This window comes from Podarcis raffonei, chromosome Z (assembly GCF_027172205.1).
Source record: "Podarcis raffonei isolate rPodRaf1 chromosome Z, rPodRaf1.pri, whole genome shotgun sequence".
Classification (NCBI taxonomy): Eukaryota; Metazoa; Chordata; class Lepidosauria; order Squamata; family Lacertidae; genus Podarcis; species Podarcis raffonei.
In genome coordinates, this window is record NC_070621.1 from 51,033,187 (window position 1) to 51,052,551 (window position 19,365).

General features: G+C 45.3%; 3 protein-coding genes across 6 annotated transcripts in view; 2 read left to right on the forward strand and 1 right to left on the reverse strand.

The window, feature by feature from the left end:
• LOC128406697 (UDP-N-acetylglucosamine--peptide N-acetylglucosaminyltransferase 110 kDa subunit) overlaps positions 1–6,171 on the reverse strand; it is a 79,539-nt gene extending 73,368 nt beyond the window's left edge. The window contains exon 1 of one of the 2 annotated variants that reach the window (XM_053374273.1): positions 5,821–6,171. In XM_053374273.1, the coding sequence (XP_053230248.1) occupies positions 5,821–5,857 (37 nt within the window). In that variant the 5' untranslated portion in view covers positions 5,858–6,171. The remainder of the gene's footprint in view (positions 1–5,820) is intronic. The other variant, XM_053374274.1, reaches the window with a different exon arrangement.
• Positions 1–19,365, forward strand: part of LOC128406711 (P2R1A-PPP2R2A-interacting phosphatase regulator 1-like) — a 328,756-nt gene that overhangs the window by 301,207 nt on the left and 8,184 nt on the right. The window lies entirely within an intron of this gene.
• The window catches only part of LOC128406702 (BTB/POZ domain-containing protein KCTD12-like), a 43,947-nt gene continuing 34,008 nt past the window's right edge, over positions 9,427–19,365 (forward strand). The window contains exons 1-3 of one of the 2 annotated variants that reach the window (XR_008328586.1): positions 9,427–9,578; positions 11,262–12,068; positions 16,146–16,202. Coding sequence is in view for 1 of the 2 variants with exons in the window: in XM_053374289.1 (XP_053230264.1) it covers positions 11,273–12,068; positions 16,146–16,202 (853 nt within the window). In the remaining variant the exon portion in view is untranslated. The remainder of the gene's footprint in view (positions 9,579–11,261; positions 12,069–16,145; positions 16,203–19,365) is intronic. The other variant, XM_053374289.1, reaches the window with a different exon arrangement.

Here is a 19,365-nt window from a genome sequence, read left to right on the forward strand (position 1 = left end):
TCATGTCAAGAACACCAAGCAGGCACCACAAATCACCCAGAGATGCATTTTAAAGAAAAGCACACATTCTACTCATGTACACACACTGATTCCCGGACCATCCGAAGGCAGGATTGAGAAGGTGATTAGGACGCATCCAGCCCCTGGCCCTTAGTTTGCCTACCCATGGTCAAAGGGATCAGTCACCTTTCATTTCATTCGATCCCTTCCAGTGCCATAAAATCCTAGAATTCTTGAGTTGGAAGAGTCCTCTAGGCCAAATGCCAAAATTCAGGAATCTGAACATACAGCCCACCCCAACTAATTTGATACTAAACCAGATAGTGTTCGAAACTCAGATATATAAGCTAGGCGCCAAATGGCTCCTTAGACCAAAGTTGCAGTCAACAAAACGGAACGTCTAGTTCTCATTTGGGGGCAAAAAGGCTCCAAAGTCTTATTTTTCAAACGATGGATTGACAGTGATTGATTCTGAGCTGAACATTTGGCTTGTTCAGATGACAATCTTGAGCTAGGTGAAGATATTTGAGAATTGAAAGGAAAAAAGGCATATATATACAGGCCCATTCCGGCATCTTTTTCTTAAGGGCGACTGCTCCTACTCAGGGTAGATAAAAATCAATGATTTAAAAAATAAAATAAAAATCAGACTTTTCAAATAAAATGCTTTTGGAGGAAAAATCTTTCTGAAGATAGTTTTCTATTTAAGTTATAGTCCAAAGGCTATAAACTTAGACTGAAGGAAATAAGGATTTGTTTTAAGATTTTCATGTGTGCTAAAACTCAGTCTAAGGTTGTTGTTGTTTTTATTTTTAAAAAAAGTTAACCGCATCAGTTAACAAACATGGATACATATGCTACCATGTTATTTTTTAGTTAAATAAATTGTTTAAATTGTTATGAAGGAAATGTTTTTCTCTCCTTCCAATCAAGTACAGCAGAAAAGTTGTCCAAATATAAACCGTTAACTTATGAAACCTCACCATGATTTCATAATTATCGGTCTATGTATTTCTAATAGTAGAACCAAATCAGTCATTTTAGATAGAACTGTAAAAAGGACTCTGAAAAGTTATTATTCCAAAAATGAAGCCTTCCTCCCCATTGTCAATATTAAGAGGATGCCAGCAAGGTTGAACCTTTCTGTAAATAAAACACATTTTATCACTCCAAAAAGAAAACCTTCCTCCACTTGTCAATAATAAGAGCAGGGGTAGGCAACCTTAAAGATCAACTAAACATAAGCTTTCAAGGTATGAGCTTTCATGTGTAATACACACTTCATCATATACTCTGAAGCAGACTTTTGCCATAAAAGATGTAACTCACAGCTGACGCACATTTCACCTGCACACATTCAGCTTGACATGCTTGGCTAATAATAGTAAGCCACTGTGGACAGCTTCCAACAAAAGATTAAAAATACTTTTAAATATCAGTCATTTAAAACTTCCCGGAATTAAAAAAAATTAAAGGGCCATGTGCCTTTGGCGATCCCACTCTCCATCGTCCCCAAGGTGGATTCACAAGATGCCGTTTGAGCAAACGTAACCCCCAAGCTAAGTTGAGAATTGCCTGTATATACAGAATTTTTCGTTTGGACACTTTGAACCGTTTTCCAACCGAGATCAAAAAGTTCTAGTGGTTGACATTAGGACATATAGCAAATATTGACCACAAACTCGTCTCTTTCTTCCAGGCAATGTAAAGGGACATCAATCCCAACCCTTTGAGTTTTAAGTGACTGATGTTTTAATGTACCGTATTTTTCGCTCTATAGGACAGACTTTTCCCCCTCCAAAAATGAAGGGGAAATGTGTGTGTGTATGTGTGCGCATCCTATGGAGCGAATGCAGGCTTTCGCTGAAGCCTGGAGAGGGAGAGGGGTCGGTGCGCACCGACCCCTCTCGCTCTCCAGGCTTCAGGCAGCTATCCGCAAGCCTTTGGATAGCTCCGAAGACTCGCGGATAGCAGCCTGAAGCCCGGGGAGCGCAGGGCCAACTCCCGCTGTGCTCCCCGGGCTTCAGGCAGCTATCCGCAAGCCTGAAGTCCCCAGCCCCGCAAGCTCTGGGAGCAAAGGCGAGGTTGCCGCTCCCCGACCCGTTCTGGGGTCGGGGGAAGCTCGTTCTTCCCTCGCCCCCAGCCCCACAAGCTCGCGCAGCCTCTCCCGGCTGGAGAGGTTGCGCACGGCTAAAGAGGAAGCCAAGACAGCGAGCAGGATGGATCCCGCTCGCTGTCTTGGCTTCTTTGCTCTTTGGGGCTGGGGGGGGTTTATTCCCCCCCCCCAAAAAAACTAGATGCGCCCTATGGAGCGAAACATACGGTATTTTAAATCTTCTGCTGGAAGCCACCCAGAATGGCTGGGGAAACCCAGCCAGATGGGCAGGGTAGAAATAATAAATTATTATTACGATTATTATACCTATATTCTCTGCTGCTCCTGGAGGGGCTTTGTGGAACCCCTGACTGCAACTGTGTTTCAAATATGTCTGTTTCTTTTGTTCAAAAACAAAAGCAACCACACACTACAGTTCAGGCTTCCTCAAACTTGGCCCTCCAGATGTTTTGAAACCACAATTCCCATCATCCCTGACCACTGGTCCTGCTAGCTAGGGATCGTGGGAGTTGTGGGCTAAAAACATCTGGAGGGCCGAGTTTGAGGAAGCCTGCTATAGTTAAATGAGAATATGCAATGAGCAGATGGCTTCTTAAGGAGTTAGGACCATCACCTCTATCATCCAGGCTGGATGTAATCTTGCACAACATCGACTTCTCTGTAATTTTCCTTTCAAGCCGGCTACTTATTACGAGGTCAGTAAACAAGATCAGCAGAGCAGGTTGACACCTAGAGCTGAATTTCAACTGCGTAGACCTATTTTTTTATTTTCATGTGCTGCCAATGACCAGGCACAGCACTCGACTATGAGCTGAGATTTATACTACATCACATTCACATGTCACACTACCTACATAGGGCCTTTGCAAGTAAACCACCGAGGGCCAGATTTACATATTAGCTCAACAAGCTCTAGCATAGGGCCCCCCTCTCTTGGGGGCCCCAAAAACATTAAAGGAAAGAAACCTGGATGTACATTTCCAAAATATAAGATAAAAAACGAATAAAATAAAACTGACACACAACAACAGTGCTTGGTGTTGTGTCGGCTCCTATTTGTGATGTGCAAATGGCTTTAGATACCTATCAGGTCCATAAGTTACCATATAGCATGTATTCAACACAAAAAACAGCAACAATTTGTTGTTCACAAAGGACAGCTGGACACAGAAAGGGCCCCATTACCTTCAGTTGCTTAGGCCCTCATCAAACCTAAATCCGGCCCTCTATGCATCATCAATCAATCATCTATTTAATCTATCTATCAATCTATTATTTATCTATCTATTTCTTTCTCTATGCCAGTGCTGGATTTACGTATAAGCTAAACAAGCTCTAACTTAGGGCCCCACTCTCCTGGGGGCCCCCAAAAAAATTAAAGGAAAAAAACCTGGATGTACATTTCCAAAATAGGTGATTAATCTGAGTTTTCTGGGAAATTTTGAATGCGAAGGTTTTCCAGTGCCCCAAATCTACTAGGAGCTGAGAACACCTGAGTTTCGTACAGCACTATACAGTACATGCTTGCTGTGGATAATGATCTCCAAGAAGTGAATCTGAACTGCCTCATGTGGTTGACATCCATTCATTGTGCTTCCTCTTTACAAAGCAATGCATTTTTAGAAATGGAAATTTCTCTAAGGAAAATAACAAAACAGTAAAAAAAATTCCATCCTGCTTTGCCGGTCCACAATAGAGGTAGGAACAAAGAGGTGCAGCTTAGGGTGGAGAGAAAAAACAAACACTAATGGTATCCAAATACTAGATCATGGGTAGGCAAACTAAGGCCCAGGGGCTGGATCCAGGCCAATCACCTTCTCATTTGGCCCGTGGACTATCCAGGAATTAGCATGTTTTTACATTAGTAGAATGTGTCCTTTTATTTTAAATGCATCTCTGGGTGATTTGTGGGGCATAGGAATTCGTTCATTCCCCATCCCCAAAAATTTTTTTAGTCCCCCCTCCCCCAGGTCTGATGAACAGTAGACTGGCCGTCAGCTTAGAAAGTTTGCTGATCCCTGGACTAGATTGTGCGACTCTCTTTCCTCAATAAACCAACAGTCTTCAGCCAGGTAATTTAGGATATTCAGATTTTTTTTTGGGGGGGTGAACCAGCAACCCCAGATGAGCAGATCTAAGAAGCGTAAATCTGTCTGTTTATCTATTTGCCCCAGGGGGTGGTTTGGTCAAGCTGGGTTCCAGGGCTGCAGATAGGCACAGAGGCTCCTCAACCCACCCCAACAAACAGCTGCTACCCTGCCTAGTGACTGTATTTTTCTGTGTATAAGACTGTATTTCCCCCCAATTTCTTTAATTCTTGAGTTCCTCGACATCTGATGGGAGGGCATTCCACAGGGCGGGGGGCCAACACCAAGAAGGCCCTCTGCCTGGTTCCCTGGAAAGGCCCTCTGGAAAGGAACCCTGGCCTCCAGGGTGGAGACGTTCTTTCAGGCCTACTGAGCATAGGTTCTATAGGCAAAGTGAACTCAACACAGGCTCTCCTTGTGCATCACCTGCGTCAAAACAAGCGTGAAAGAGAGAGAGAGCAAACAATAAGAGAGCGGAAAGAAGCAAGAGCGCCTCTCCTACTCCTATTTATTTGGCTTAGTGAAAAGAAGATCCCCTAAAAAGTAAGATTTGCAGCCAGACAAAATGGGTATTTTAATATTTTGCTGGGAGCCGCCCAGAGTGGCTGGGGAAACCCAGGCAGATGGGCAGGGTATAGGTTAAGCATCCCCAAACTCAGCCCTCCAGCTGTTTTGGGACTACAACTCCCATCATCCCTAGCTAACAGGACCAGTGGTCAGGGATGATGGGAATTATAATCCCAAAACAGCTGGAGGGTCAAGTTTGGCCATGCCTGGTATAGGTGAAACTGACGGGGAAGAATCCAGAACCAGCAAGCCTTCCACAAAGACTGGAATAAATTTACATTACATTTGAAAGACAACTGTAAGCAATCAACATCATTAGCAGGGGGATCTGAAGTTTTGCCAGAAGAAACTGGGACCGAATTCAGGATGCATAATGGAATAACTTCGGGAACGACATCACAAGAATAGGAAAGGATGTGAAATGCATAGGAGGCAAAATGGAAGTTTGTAAAAACCATCGGGTGGAAGGGAGGCTCAGCAGAGCCAAAGAGATTTGATACGAGGACATGAGGTCATGCAATGTGACTGTATGTCAAATGAATAAAAATTATTATTATTTTTAAAAAGCAGATGGGCGGGGTATAAATAATTAATTTATAATCATCACCATCAATTGTTGTTGTGGTTGTCACTAGACCAGGCATAGGCGAAATCCAGATGATTTGAGGCCACAATTACCAGCATCCCTGGCCACTGGTCCTGTTAGCTAGGGATGATGGGAGGTGTAGTCCCAAAACAGCTGGAGGGCCTCAGCCTCCGGGGGTAGCCAAGGCGGCGCCACCCGCCACACCTCCACCGCGGGCCGGCCCTCTCCCCGCCGGGGGCCAAGCCGGCGTACCTCCCCCCCCCCCGGCCTCATCCTCCTTCTCAGTCCGACCCCGACGGAGAGGCTCCTTCGCCGCTCTGCGCCCTTTCGGGGCCCAAAAGGCGCTCGGGCCTACCGGGCCCAGGCCGGCCGCCTGAGGGGAAAGACCTCCGTCACATCCGGGGACTCGCGCGCGCCTCGTGGCTCTCCCCTGAGGGGCTAAGCGCCTCCTTCTCCTCCAGTACCTGTGCTGTCGGCAACGTTGCCCACGGAGGCTGCCATGGCTCCGGCGACTCAGCTCCCCGTCCGTCAGCGGCAGCGGCAACTTGCGAAATGGCGGTCGGGGCGCGCGCGGAGGAAAGCGCTAGCCGGAACCGGATCTCCTTTCGACAATGTAGTCCCACCGCTTCCCGCGCCTTGGGGGGGGTGGCGGCGCGCTTCCCTTCCTCCGGATGAGAAGTTGAAAAGAAGAAGGGAGGCGAGACGCCGAAGTATCCAGGGCTAGAGAAGCCGAAACGGCTGCCAAGAACCGAGACCGTTCGCGTGTATCCCTCCTCCGCGAGAAAGCCAACACACTGCAGTAGATTGGGTGGCGCGCATGCGCACTGGAGTACACTCGGCGCCTCACCTAAGGAAATGCGCGCGCTCCGTCTGCTGGCGCGCGTGCGCTCTGAAGGACACTCGCCTCCGCGAAAGAAATGCGCGCGCTCCATCGGCTGACGCGCACGCGCTCTGGAGGACACTCGGCTCGCCTCAGCGAAAGGCTGAGGGGTGCCGCGCGCAAGGGCCGGCGGGAAGGGGGGGGAAAGGGCGGGAAAGCGATGGCCGAGGACTGAGGCAAATCAAGATTCAATCATTCGTATTGTTTTGTTGCGATGGGCGAGGGCTGACGCAAAGATTTATGCATTCATTCATTCATTAATTCATTCATTCATTCATTAAGTGATAAATTTTTGATAGTCATTCAGTGCCTCTTTCGATTACAGTATTTCTGGAAAATTGGAAATTTCATATGTCGGTCCCACTGTAGCTGCAGACTTCCAGCAGATTATGGTCTGGGTCTCGGAAATAAACGATTTTATGGGGCCAAGCGCCCCAGTTGTGGCCGCGGGGCCTTCTTCAATGCTGACCCCACAAACCAGTAAGAAAGCGAATTTCGGGGGGGGGAGGCTGAAATTCCATCAAGGGCCATTCACAACATCACAATAATAATTTTTCCAACGCCTTTTTAAAAAAATAGATTTTAAATGTTACAACTATTCCATTCATTGTTAAAAATAACACTTAAAGTTAAAAAAAAACCACAAGAAACACCAGAACCTAATAACAATAACAAAAATGTTATTTAAAATAAATTTTATTTTTTTAAAAATAAATTTTAAAAATCCAATTTTTAAAAAAGAATTCATTGCAGCCCCTACCCTAACCTTCAGGTGTTCCACCAGCTGTTCCAGAGACATCTCTTGTGACAAGGCAGATGTCCAAAGATCCAGGGGTCGGCCCGTGGGCTCTGGATTCAAATCCTTCCCCACCCAGAGGTTGAACTTCTGGTGACTAAAATGCAGAGCTGGGCAGTTTCCCTGCGAATTAATTCATTTTCACCTCTTTTTTTTGTTATTGTTTGTCAAAAAAATGCAATAAAGATTTTTAAAAAATAATTTTACTCTCGATTCTGTGTATTTTCTTTTATCAGTATGGTCTGTCCTATTCTTTTCATTTCCATTTTTTCCTTAAACGCATTACTTTATTTTTGGTATACATGGGTGTGAGGATTAATTCATTTTCACCCTTTAGGACAGTTAAAAGGTAAGGGTAAAGGGACCCCTGATCATTAGGTCCTCATGGAACTTTGAAGTGTCAGGCATAGCTCTAATGGCTTTAGCCCAAACGTAGCAGAGTTTTCCTGCACAGCGAAGAAGCTAGTTGAGGTGGAAATGACTAGTCAGCTAGACTCAGAATAACTATTTACAGGATTTATTAAAAGGAAAAATAAAACCAGCAGAGTTTCTGCATACAAAACAAAGCAAAATAAATCCTTTCTTTCTCTCTCTCTTAACCATACACAGCACTCCTACTCCTAACACACCTAACCCAAACTGTGCTAGCGTTCCTAGATAACAGAGTTGAGTGCTGGTCGTTAACCAATCAGAGTAAGTAGTTTCTAGGTTAAGCAGACCTTGGCTTTCTGCCAAGAGTAAATTGACACTGCCTTGAGTTAATTGTGTGAAGCCAGAATCTGTAAGTTTTCATGAGAATCAATTAACAGAAACTGAACAGGTCCAGCCATGGCCGACTCTGGGATTGCGGCGCTTATCTTGCTTTATTGGCCGAGGGAGCCAGTGTACAGCTTCTGGGTCATGTGGCCAGCATGACTGAGCCGCTTCTGGCGAACCAGAGCAACTTCCCGCCGGAGCAGTACCTATTTATCTGCTTGCACTTTGACGTGCTTTCGAACTGCTAGGTGGGCAGGAGCAGGGACCGAGCAACGGGAGCTCACCCCGTTGCGGGGATTCGAACTGCCAACCTTCTGATCAGCAAGTCCTAGGCTCTGTGGTTTAACCCACAGCGCCCCCCGCGTCCCTTATTGTTTCTAAAAAAAATTTTTTTTAATGCACTAAGGATTCTTTTTAAAAAAAGGATTTTGCTCTCTAAAGAGACCGTCAATCCCTCAAACAAAAGCAATCTTTTATATTATTTTCCTTTTCCCTTTTTTCTTAAACAAAATTGCTTTATTTCTTGCGTATGTGGTTATAAGGATTAATTTATTTTCACTTTTTTGTTATTGTTTGTAAATTTTAAAAAAATGCAATAGACTATTTTGTAAAAAAAGAAAATAATTTTGCTCTCTAATGAGACCGTCAATCCGTCAAACGAAAACAATCTTTTATATTCTTTTTCTTTTCCATCTTTTCTTAAATGCATTACTTTATTTTTTATATATGTGGGTGTAAGGATTAATTTATTTACACCTTTTTTTGGTTATTGTTTATAAATTAAGAAAAAATGCAATAAATTTTTTATTTTACTTTTAAAAAGAATTTGCTCTCTAATTTTGCTCCGTAAAACAAAAGCGATCCTCCATGGACCATACTATAAAATAAAAAAATATTGGGAGATGATAAATGGGTGGCCATTCCCATCACCTGAAAGGAAACGATTTCCATGCCCAGGACCCAGATTTTTTAAATGAAAATCGGATTTTTAAAATTCAATGAGGTGTTTTTTAAAAAAATATTAAATTAGTTTTTAAAGATTTTTTTGAAAACTGCCATTTGAAGGTGAATTATCCTCTAACGAGACCGCTGATCCCTCAAACAAAAGTGATCATCCAGAGACCGAGCTATAAAATAATTGCTATCCTAAACCCCTATCCCTATCCGTAACCCCTAGCCCTAGCCCAGTTAGCGCGGAGAAAAGCGAGCGCTCGGCTGCCCTCTTTGGGTACCCGAGGCGACTGTTGGATGATGCGCTTCCGCCCCCGAGCGTGCCGTCAGCGATCGGAGGGGGCGAGGGGGGGCTGCCGAGGCTTACAGCGGATAAAAACGGGGCCAGACCGGGCTGGGGGCTAGAGGAGGCGCGCCGGGGTCGCGGGGGCGAGCGCGGAGCGTGGACGTTGCAGGCCGCTAGCCATCTACGCGCCCTCGCCGCTGAGTCGCAGGGCGCGCCTCTCTATCCCTCCTGGCTCCCCATTCTGGATGCGCCCGGCTCGGGGGCGGCGCGGGGCTAGTCGCTCCCGTGGGGGGAGGCAAGGAGGGACGAGCAGCGGCGGCGGCAAATCGCTTTGGAGAGGACCGGTAGGAAAGGTGGGACCGGACGCGCGTTTGGCGCATCCGAAAGGAGAGAATTCGGTGGGGGCGGGGGTTGGGGCATATGAACCCAAACCGGTGTGGAGCGGGGGTAGCGGCTCCAGTAGGAGGGGGGCCGAGGCGGGATGAGCACCCGCGGCGGTTCCTAGGGTGCCGCTTGGGCGCGCTCGCTTTGGAGAGGACCAGCCGCTGGCAAGGTGGGAGCGGACGCGCGTCTGGCGCAGTCAGGCGCCGCAGGATTCGAAGGAGTTGCTGGGCGGGTGCGGGGCGGCGGCGGAGCATGTGGACCCAAACCGGCGCCCCCTTGGTCTTCCCCAGCTCTTTCCCAAGGGCTCTTTTGCGCCGCAGGATGCCAGGAACTCTCTGCCCCACAAGTCCTGGGTGGAACCCCGAGCTGTGGGAGCAGTTCCTCGAGGGGGCAAGAAAGAAAGGCACCCCAAGCTCGCCGCCATTCACACGCGCGCTGCACCTTTTCGCCTGCCCGGAGTCTGTGCGCGCGTCAGGGCGTTCCGACAGGTGCGGCCGCATCCTGCGCTAGGAACCAAGCGACCCGAGGGGGGGGGCGCTTGGGACGCGGCGCAAAATCCCCTCTTCTTGGGAGACTCGGCTCTGTGTAGATCACACGTGACAACGGGACACGTGGCTCTTTTGCAGGCCGGCTCAAGGCGGACGGCAGGGTGGGGGTGGCTGGGCGCTTAAATCCGCGTGTGCTGAATTATTTTTATTCATAACCCATTGGGCAATAACAAAAGTTCCTTTAGAAACACCATTTACAAAGACTCTTAGTTTAGTCTCTAGAAATGTGCTATAACATGAAAGAATAATAGATGATCTATGCGGCAAATGACTAATAATTATAAATATCTTTATTAATGTGGAATTAAGTATTATAACCTGTACAATGCAATTATAGTTAATACAAGGCAGTTTCCTATTTGGAATAATAATAATTTATCATTTCTACCCTGCCCATCTGGCTGCATATCCCCAGCCACTCTGGGCAGCTTCCAACAAAATATTAAAATACAATAGTCCTTCAGATATTAAAAGCTTCCCTAAACACAGCTTCCTTCAGATGTCTCCTAAAAGTCTGGTAGTTGTTTTTTTGTTTTTTCCTTTGACATCTGGTGGGTGGGCGTGCCACTACAGAGAAGGCCCTTTGCCTGGATCCCTGTAACTTCGCTTGCCACAGTGAGGGAACCGCCAGAAGGCCCTTGGCGCTGGAATAATAAAATAAAATAATAAATAAACAAAATAAATAAACAAAAAGGAATAATAAAAGCCTTTTTTACAGAAAGGTTCGGCCTTGCTGGCATCCTCCGAATATTGACAAGCAGAGTGAGGTTTGATGGCATTTTTTTATATAGTATCAATATCACCATTGTAGTCCACACTGCTCATGGGGACAGCAGACCTTTGTGTCCTTGTGACACTTAGTGAGTGTGAAATATGGTATTTCTAGTAATATGTCCCATTCATAAATAATGCCAATACTATACACGCCTGTCCATAAAAAAATTATTCAACAGGACTAATTATATTAATGCATCTACCCAATACCCATTCAATTGTATAATTTTATTGCAATTCATTGTACTGTATACTGTGTATACAAACAGCACACAAACATGATCTAAATTACAATACTTTTATTATTTTTTTATCTTATATTTTGGAAATGTGCATCCAGTTGTTTTTCTTCTAAATTTTTCCGGGGACCCCCCAAGAGAGTGGGGCCCTAAGCTAGAGCTTGTTGAGCTTATACATAAATCCAGCACTGGCTGATGGCTGACGCAAATATTCATTTGTTCATTCAAACGGCCTGCGGGTCGCAGCATCTGGCCGCCCTAATGCCTCTTCTCTGGCTGGTTCTTTTTCAGGTGAGTAGGAAATGGCCTTGGCAGACCCCGGCAGTGGCAGCGCCCAACCCGGCTCAGACTTCCCGGAGATTGTGGAGCTGAACGTTGGCGGTCAAGTCTACCTGACTCGCCGCAGCACTCTGCTGAGCGTCCCTAACTCGTTGCTCTGGGAGATGTTCGCCCACAACGGTGCCCGGCCCTTGGCCCGCGACAGCAAGAACCGCGTCTTCGTCGACCGAGACGGCTTCCTCTTCCGTTACATCCTCGACTACATGAGAGACCAGTGCCTCGTGCTGCCGGAAAACTTCCCGGAGAGGGGCCGGCTGCGGCGCGAAGCCGAGTACTTCCAACTCCCTGAGCTGGCCCGGACATTGGCGCCCAAAACCGGCCAGCAGGACTCAGACGAGGAGGGCCAAAGTGACTCCGAGGATCTTTCCCCTGGGCCTGACGCCCTGGGAATCTTGCCTGACGGACAAAGCACAAGGATACCCGGCTTCATCACCATCGCCTACCGGGGCTCATACGCCCTGGGCCGGGATGGCCAGGCAGACGCCAAATTTCGCCGGGTGGCAAGGATCACGGTCTGCGGCAAGACAGCACTGGCCAGGGAGGTCTTCGGTGAGGCGCTAAACGAGAGTCGGGACCCCGACCGGGCGCCGGGGCGCTACACGTCCCGCTACTACCTCAAGTTCACATTCCTGGAGCAAGCCTTTGACCGGCTGGCCGGCGCCGGGTTCCAGATGGTGGCTAGCAATTCGACGGGGACCTGCACTGTCAAGCCGGCGGACGGCAAGATCTGGACCTCGTACGCCGAATACGTCTTCTACCGTGAGTGACGCTCCGGCCGAGCTGAACCCAAACACACGCAAAAGCGACCCTCCCTCGATCCTCCCTGTAGAGTGTAGACAAACCAACAAACCCTCTGGCCTCTCCTCCCTCGCTTCCCGAACCGAACCCTCTCTGGAGCCTTCTGAGTAGCGCAACCCTCCTCCCCGGCTTTCTTTGAATCATGGACTTGGACGCTGTGACATGTGGGGTGTGTCTGTGATGATGTATCCATTTTGCCGAGGGGAATTCCCTCGGATCACCAAACCGAGATGCCTGCCAGGAATATAGGAGCAAAACGGTGTTCTTGATTCGAAAGACAGTTGCAACAGGACTCGCACCCCAAACAAAGGGATGCTCCCTCTTTTATCAGTTCTCCCTTTCTCCCCTGGGGAAGCACCATGCACCCATCACAGATACATCATGCATATGTCATGTAAAGGGGGGAAATTCCAGGGTGAGTGACTCCTTGACAGCCTAGCTCACCGGGGCACTTGTCCCCCATGGGTCCATGCGGTCAGTAAAAGGAGGAAGTCCCAGCCCGGTAATTTGGAGCAAAACAGTGGTCAGTAGACCATGATTCTTACTGTTGCGCCACAGGTCCCCCCAGGAGTAAGAACCCCGAGCATGGGGCGATGTCAACTTTTAAAACTTCCTTCTTCCCCCCAGAATACAGTGGTACCTTGACTAAAGTCCAGTCTATTATAACTCCATTTTGGACTAAGTCCAATTGCAACCCGGAAATGACTGCTCCGGGCTGAGTCATTTTTTTGATATAAGTCGGGCCCGGCTGCTGTTTTAGGGGTTGCTTTTCATCATCTGGTTCCTGTTGAGTGTGTTTCGTTTGTTAATTGAGTCCGTCGCTGCTAATCAGAGGCTTCCTGTTGAGTCTGCCAGCTGTTGAGTCTCGAGCACCCACGCAACACAGAGGTGATATTTGGAGGTTTAGATTTTGCTAATTTTTTTTGCATTTTGGTTTGTGTGGCTTTTTCAGCTTTTTGACTGTGACTTCGTCACAGGGACTGATCTGTGACTGTGGCTTGTGATTTCGTTTTTGTGACTTGTTTTTGTGACTGTGTGGAACTGGTTGATTGTCTGGCTGCAGAAATGGATAAAAGCCCCCCATCCAAACAATGACTATCATCAGTGCACGTAAGAAAAAAAATGTTAATTTTTTTAATCTACACTACTGTCTTATTTACTTTATAGCACAGTACTTTGATTATTATAGGGACACGAGTGGCGCTGTGGGTTAAACCACAGAACCTAGGACTTGCCGATCAGAAAGTCAGCAGTCCGAATCCCCGCAACAGGGTGAGCTCCCGTTGCTCGGTCCCTGCTCCTGCCAACCTAGCAGTTTGAAAGCACGTCAAAGTGCAAGTAGATAAATAGGTACCGCTCCAGCGGGAAGGTAAACGGCGTTTCCATGTGCTCCTCTGATTCGCCAGAAGCGGCTTACTCATGCTGGCCACATGACCCAGAAGCTGTACGCCGGCTCCCTTGGCCAGTAAAGCGAGATGAGCGCCGCAACCCCAGAGTCGGCCACGACTGGACCTAGTGGTCAGGGGTCCCTTTACCTTTACATTGATTATTGCCTTCATTTTATGGCTTTATGGTCTCGTTAGACAGTAAAATTCATGTTAAATTGCTGTCTTAGCAGGTGTTTTCCATTGTTTAGAACGGTTTAATCCATTTTCAATTACTTTCTATGGGAAAGCATGCTTTGTTTTAAGTCCGCTTCGTTTTAAGACCGGACTTCCGGAATGGATTACGGTCTTAAATCAAAGTACCACTGTACACTTCACATAGCATCGTTGAGACATCATCACGACATCACTAGCACGTCGCAAATGGGGAGGGGTATACGGGGGTAACGCAAGTTCAATATCGTATGCCTTTCCCAACACCCCTTATGTCCAAAGTCTGTTTCGGGGGCCTAATCCCCCGTATCCGGGGCCAGATGTCGGCATTCCCAGGGACAGTCTCGGGGTTTACAAATCCGTCCCCGGATTTCATTTCATGTCCCTGGATTTCTATTGTCTGTGTTCTAGATCTATGAATAGGGAATGAATCTTGCGTGATTGTTCAACTGCACAAGACACATACGGGGATTTCTAGTGAGGCAACATGGCGGACGCCACAGGCACCATATCACTACAATAATCCATGAGATATTTTTTATACATGTCCCATTTTCTAATAAAGGTTTGATCAGGGCAGTTTCACGGTTTCTCTGTTAACTTTGCCTATTATTATTATTATTATTATTATTATTATTATTATTATTATTAAAGATCATTTTTTTGTTCTAGCACATCTCATAGACAAGTATTATTATCATTATTATTATTATTATTATTATTAAGATCACTGCTTTGTTCTAGCACCTCTCATAGACAAGTATTCTTATTCTTATTATTTAGGATCATTGCTTTGTTCTAGCACGTCTCATAGACAAGTATTATTATTATTATTATTATTATTTATTTATAAGATCTATTATTTGATTGTGGATGTAAACCTCCAAAAGGCATTTTGTACCATCAGGTTTCAACTTCTATCTTCAGTACTTTAATGCTATGGCTAGCGGCTGATGCAAATAAAAGATTGTCCTGATCTGGGGGGGGGGGGGGAGTAAAACCAGGTTTGTCCATAACAAAAAGGAAAATTGGGATATTTGTTCCATTACATCACGTTCTAACGTCTATCGTCTCTCAACATTTGTTTGTCTAATGCACTATGTATTTCTGTTCTCTCAGTTGAATTTTGATGATAATATCTGATCTTGGATCACAGAAGTTCTTCAAAGGCTGCCACAAACACCATATACCTACAATAATCCATGAGATATTTTTTATACATGCCCCATTTTCTAATAAAGGTTTGATCAGGACACTTTCTCGGTTTCTCTGTTAACTTTGCCTATTATTATTAAAGATCATTGCTTTGTTCTAGCACAAATCATAGACAAGTATTATTATTATTATTATTTATTTAATTTCCATACTGCCTGATACCCGAAGGTCTCGGGGTGGTTTGCATAAAATACCAAATGCATAAAATCAAAACGAAACCAACAACCCATTAAAAAAATCCTAGAAGAGCCAGCATTTTTTAAAAGGGTATAGGATGCTAAGAAAGCGCGTGGTCGGTTTGACGCGGCTTTCATCAATTTGATTTAAAAAAATAATAATAATAATATTTATTCAGTTTTCCATTTTCTCCTGGGGATTCCAGGCCCAGACATACCAAAAAAATGCAGAAAGGAATATTCTTGTATGTGACGGAAGCAGCAAGAATATTCATCGCAACAAATTGGAAGGGAGAGAAAATCCCAACAAAATGAGAGTGGCAAAGTAAGTCGTTGGAGTTTGCAAAAATGACAAAAACAGAGGTAATACTGAGATTTATTCAAAAATGGGACGTGTTCAGAAAATAACTAGAGGATTATTGCAGTAAGATGACATCAGCGGCAATGTTCGAACAATTCCTGTGTTTGGATGTGCAAATATAAGAGAATATAACATTGGCAAAGATTATTAAAAAGAAAATAGAGATAATTTTTTGTTGTCTATTTTTTAAGACAGATAACTTTGATTTTTTGCCTTTTTTTGAAGTTTGAAAAAGCAATCTAAAAGGGGAGAAAATAGAGATTTTATCAGATCAGGAAATACATGGTGAGATGGCAGGAGGTCATAGGAATTTAACAAGAATGGATTGAGCAAATATTGATATTCTTTGGTATTTTTGTTTGGGGTTTTCATACACTTTTCTTTAATTTCCCCAGAGAAGTTGGGGAAACCTAGGCAGATGGGCAGGGTAGAAATAATAAATTACATTATTATTATTATTATTATTATTATTATTATTATTATTTCCAATAAAGCACTTAATACAAGAAGAAGAAGATACCAGTGTGTTTCAAAACAGCAACGGGAATTCCTAAAATCACTATCCAGCCTTTATTTAAATAATAGCAGCCGGCTGGAACTGAAATGGGAGATTGTTATGTTATGAGATTGATCTTCTCAAAAGCTGCCATTTGCTGATTACTTTCTCTCCCTTTCTTCCTTCCTACAGGTCCTCCGGCTTGTCAGGATTCCCAAAAGGTGTCAGGAGAACACCCCCATTTCCCAGGTAAGAAGAGTTCCACTTTCTCTTTCTCTTTCTCTCAAGTCTCTATAAAAAGTGCAAGCCAGATTCTTTCTTTCTCTCTCTCTCTGTTGTTCTCTCCGTGTCTTTCTTTTTCTTTCTTTCTTTCTTTCTTTCTTTCTTTCTTTCTTTCTTTCTTGCTTCCTTTCTTTCTTTCTTTTTCTTTCTTTCTTTCTTTCTTTCTTTCTTTCTTTCTTTCTTTCTCTCTCTCTCTCTCTCTCTCTCTCTCTTTCTTTCATAGAACCCTCAGACTTCTTCCCATCTTTCCTTCCCGAGTTCTTACCATATCCCACAATTAACTGCATCTCCGCATTTTCCAAATAATTATACAAATCACATATAAAGATAGAATAAAATTTGACATAACAAGCACCTTCACATTCCTGCCAGCGGTTTTAAATGTGTACAGTGATCTTTTCAATTAAGGAAAAATCTGGCTTAAAAGAGATGTAGAGCTGGGTCTCATGTTCAACCCGCCAAGTGTTTTTAGTAGGTCATTCCAGCTTCTCTGGGGCCACTTCTTCTCCTGCCTTCCCATAATCCTATTAGCCTGAGAGAAGGGACTGAGCTATAAGAGGAAAAAAACCCCTCTCTTAGCAGCCCCGCCGACAGCTTGAGATTTTAAATCTTTAAATCTTTAAATCAGTCGCTCACATCAGGATAGCTCCTTCGGCCTGCTGACGAGCTGCTGGAGAATAATAATAATAAAATAATAATAATAATAATAACAACAACAACAACAACAACAACAACAACAACAACCCTATCCCTAATGTTGTTGTTGTTTAGTCATTTAGTCGTGTCCGACTCTTCGTGACCCCATGGACCAGAGCACGCCAGGCACTTCTGTCTTCCACTGCCTCCCGCAGTCTGCTCAGACTCATGCTGGTAGCCTCAAGAACACTATCCAACCATCTCGTCCTCTGTCGTCCCCTTCTTTTTGTGCCCTCCATCTTTCCCAACATCAGGGTCTTTTCCAGGGAGTCTTCTCATGAGGTGGCCAAAGTATTGGAGCCTCAGCTTCACGATCAGTCCTTCCAGTGAGCACTCAGGGCTGATTTCCTTAAGAATGGATAGGTTTGATCTTCTTGCAGTCCATGGGACTCTCAAGAGTCTCCTCCAGCACCATAATTCAAAAGCATCCATTCTTCGGCGATCAGCCTTCTTTTTGGTCCAGCTCTCACTTCCATACATCACTACTGGGAAAACCATAGCTTTTACTATACGGACCTTTGTTAGCAAGGTGATGTCTCTACTTTTTAAGATGCTGTCTAAGTTTGTCATTGCTTTTCTCCCAAGAAGCAGGCGTCTTTTAATTTCGTGGCTGCTGTCACCATCTGCAGTGATCATGGAGCCCAAGAAAGTAAAATCTCTCACTGCCTCCATTTCTTCCCCTTCTATTTGCCAGGAGGTGATGGGACCAGTTGCCATGATCTTTGTTTTTTTGATGTTGAGCTTCAGACCATATTTTGCGCTCTCCTCTTTCACCCTCATTAAAAGGTTCTTTAATTCCTCCTCACTTTCTGCCATCAAGGTTGTGTCATCTGCATATCTGAGGTTGTTGATATTTCTTCCGGCGATCTTAATTCCGGCTAGGGATTCATCCAGCCCAGCCTTTCGCATGATGAATTCTGCATATAAGTTAAATAAGCAGGGAGACAATATACAGCCTTGCCGTACTCCTTTCCCAATTTTGAACCAATCAGTTGTTCCATATCCAGTTCTAACTGTAGCTTCTTGTCCCACATAGAGATTTCTCAGGAGACAGATGAGGTGATCAGGCACTCCCATTTCTTTAAGAACTTGCCATAGTTTGCTGTGGTCGACACAGTCAAAGGCTTTTGCATAATCAATGAAGCAGAAGTAGATGTCTTTCTGGAACTCTCTAGCTTTCTCCATAATCCAGCGCATGTTTGCAATTTGGTCTCTGGTTCCTCTGCCTCTTCTAAATCCAGCTTGCACTTCTGGGAGTTCTCGGTCCACATACTGCTTAAGCCTGCCTTGTAGAATTTTAAGCATAACCTTGCTAGCGTGTGAAATGAGTGCAATTGTGCGGTAGTTGGAGCATTCTTTGGCACTGCCCTTCTTTGGGATTGGGATGTAGACTGTTCCTCTGGCCACTGTTGAGTTTTCCAAACTTGCTGGCATATTGAGTGTAGCACCTTAACGGCATTATCTTTTAAAATTTTAAATAGTTCAGCTGGAATACCATCACTTCCACTGGCCTTGTTATTTGCAGTGCTTTCTAAGGCCCATTTGACTTCACTCTCCAGGATGTCTGGCTCAAGGTCAGCAACCACATTACCTGGGGTGTACGAGACATCCATATCTTCCTGGTATAATTCCTCTGTGTATTCTTGCCACCTTTTCTTGATGTCTTCTGCCTCTGTTAGGTCCTTACCACTTTTGTCCTTTATTATGGTAATCTTTGTACGAAATGTTCCTTTCATATCTCCAATTTTCTTGAACAGATCTCTGGTTCTTCCCATTCTGTTGTTTTCCTCTATTTCTTTGCATTGCTTGTTTAAGAAGGCCTTCTTGTCTCTCCTTGCTATTTTTTGGAAATCTGCCTTCACTTTCCTGTATCTTTCACTATCTCCCTCGCATTTTGCCACAGGCTGCGCCAAGCGCAATTCAAATTTCTCTGGTTGATCCTGTCCCAGGCCGTGGTGATCATCTTCAAGCAGGTGACGATGTCGAAGTGGTCCTTCCAGAATTCCCGCAGGGTGATGTTGGTGCAATCAGTCACCTCGAAGCATCGCCTGAAAAGCTCCTTGGTGTAGAGTTTTTTGAAATTGGCGATGAGCTGCTGATCCATCGCCTGGAGCAGTGGCGTGGTGTTAGGCGGCAGGAACATGATGCTGATGAAGCTGAACGCCTCCAACAAGTCCTCCTCAAGGCCTTTAGGATGAGCAGGAGCATCGTCCGTCAGAAGCAAAGCCTTCAGCGGCAGGTCGTTGTCCAGCAGGTACAGTTTGACAGCAGGGCCAAAAGCAAGATTGACCCAGTCCACAAACAGCACACGTGTGACCCAAGACTTACTGTTGGATCGCCACATGACACTCAGCTGCTCCTTGTCGACCTTGTGTTTCTTGAAGGCCCGTGGGTTCTCCGAGTGGTACACCAGCAGGGGCTTGATCTTCAGGTC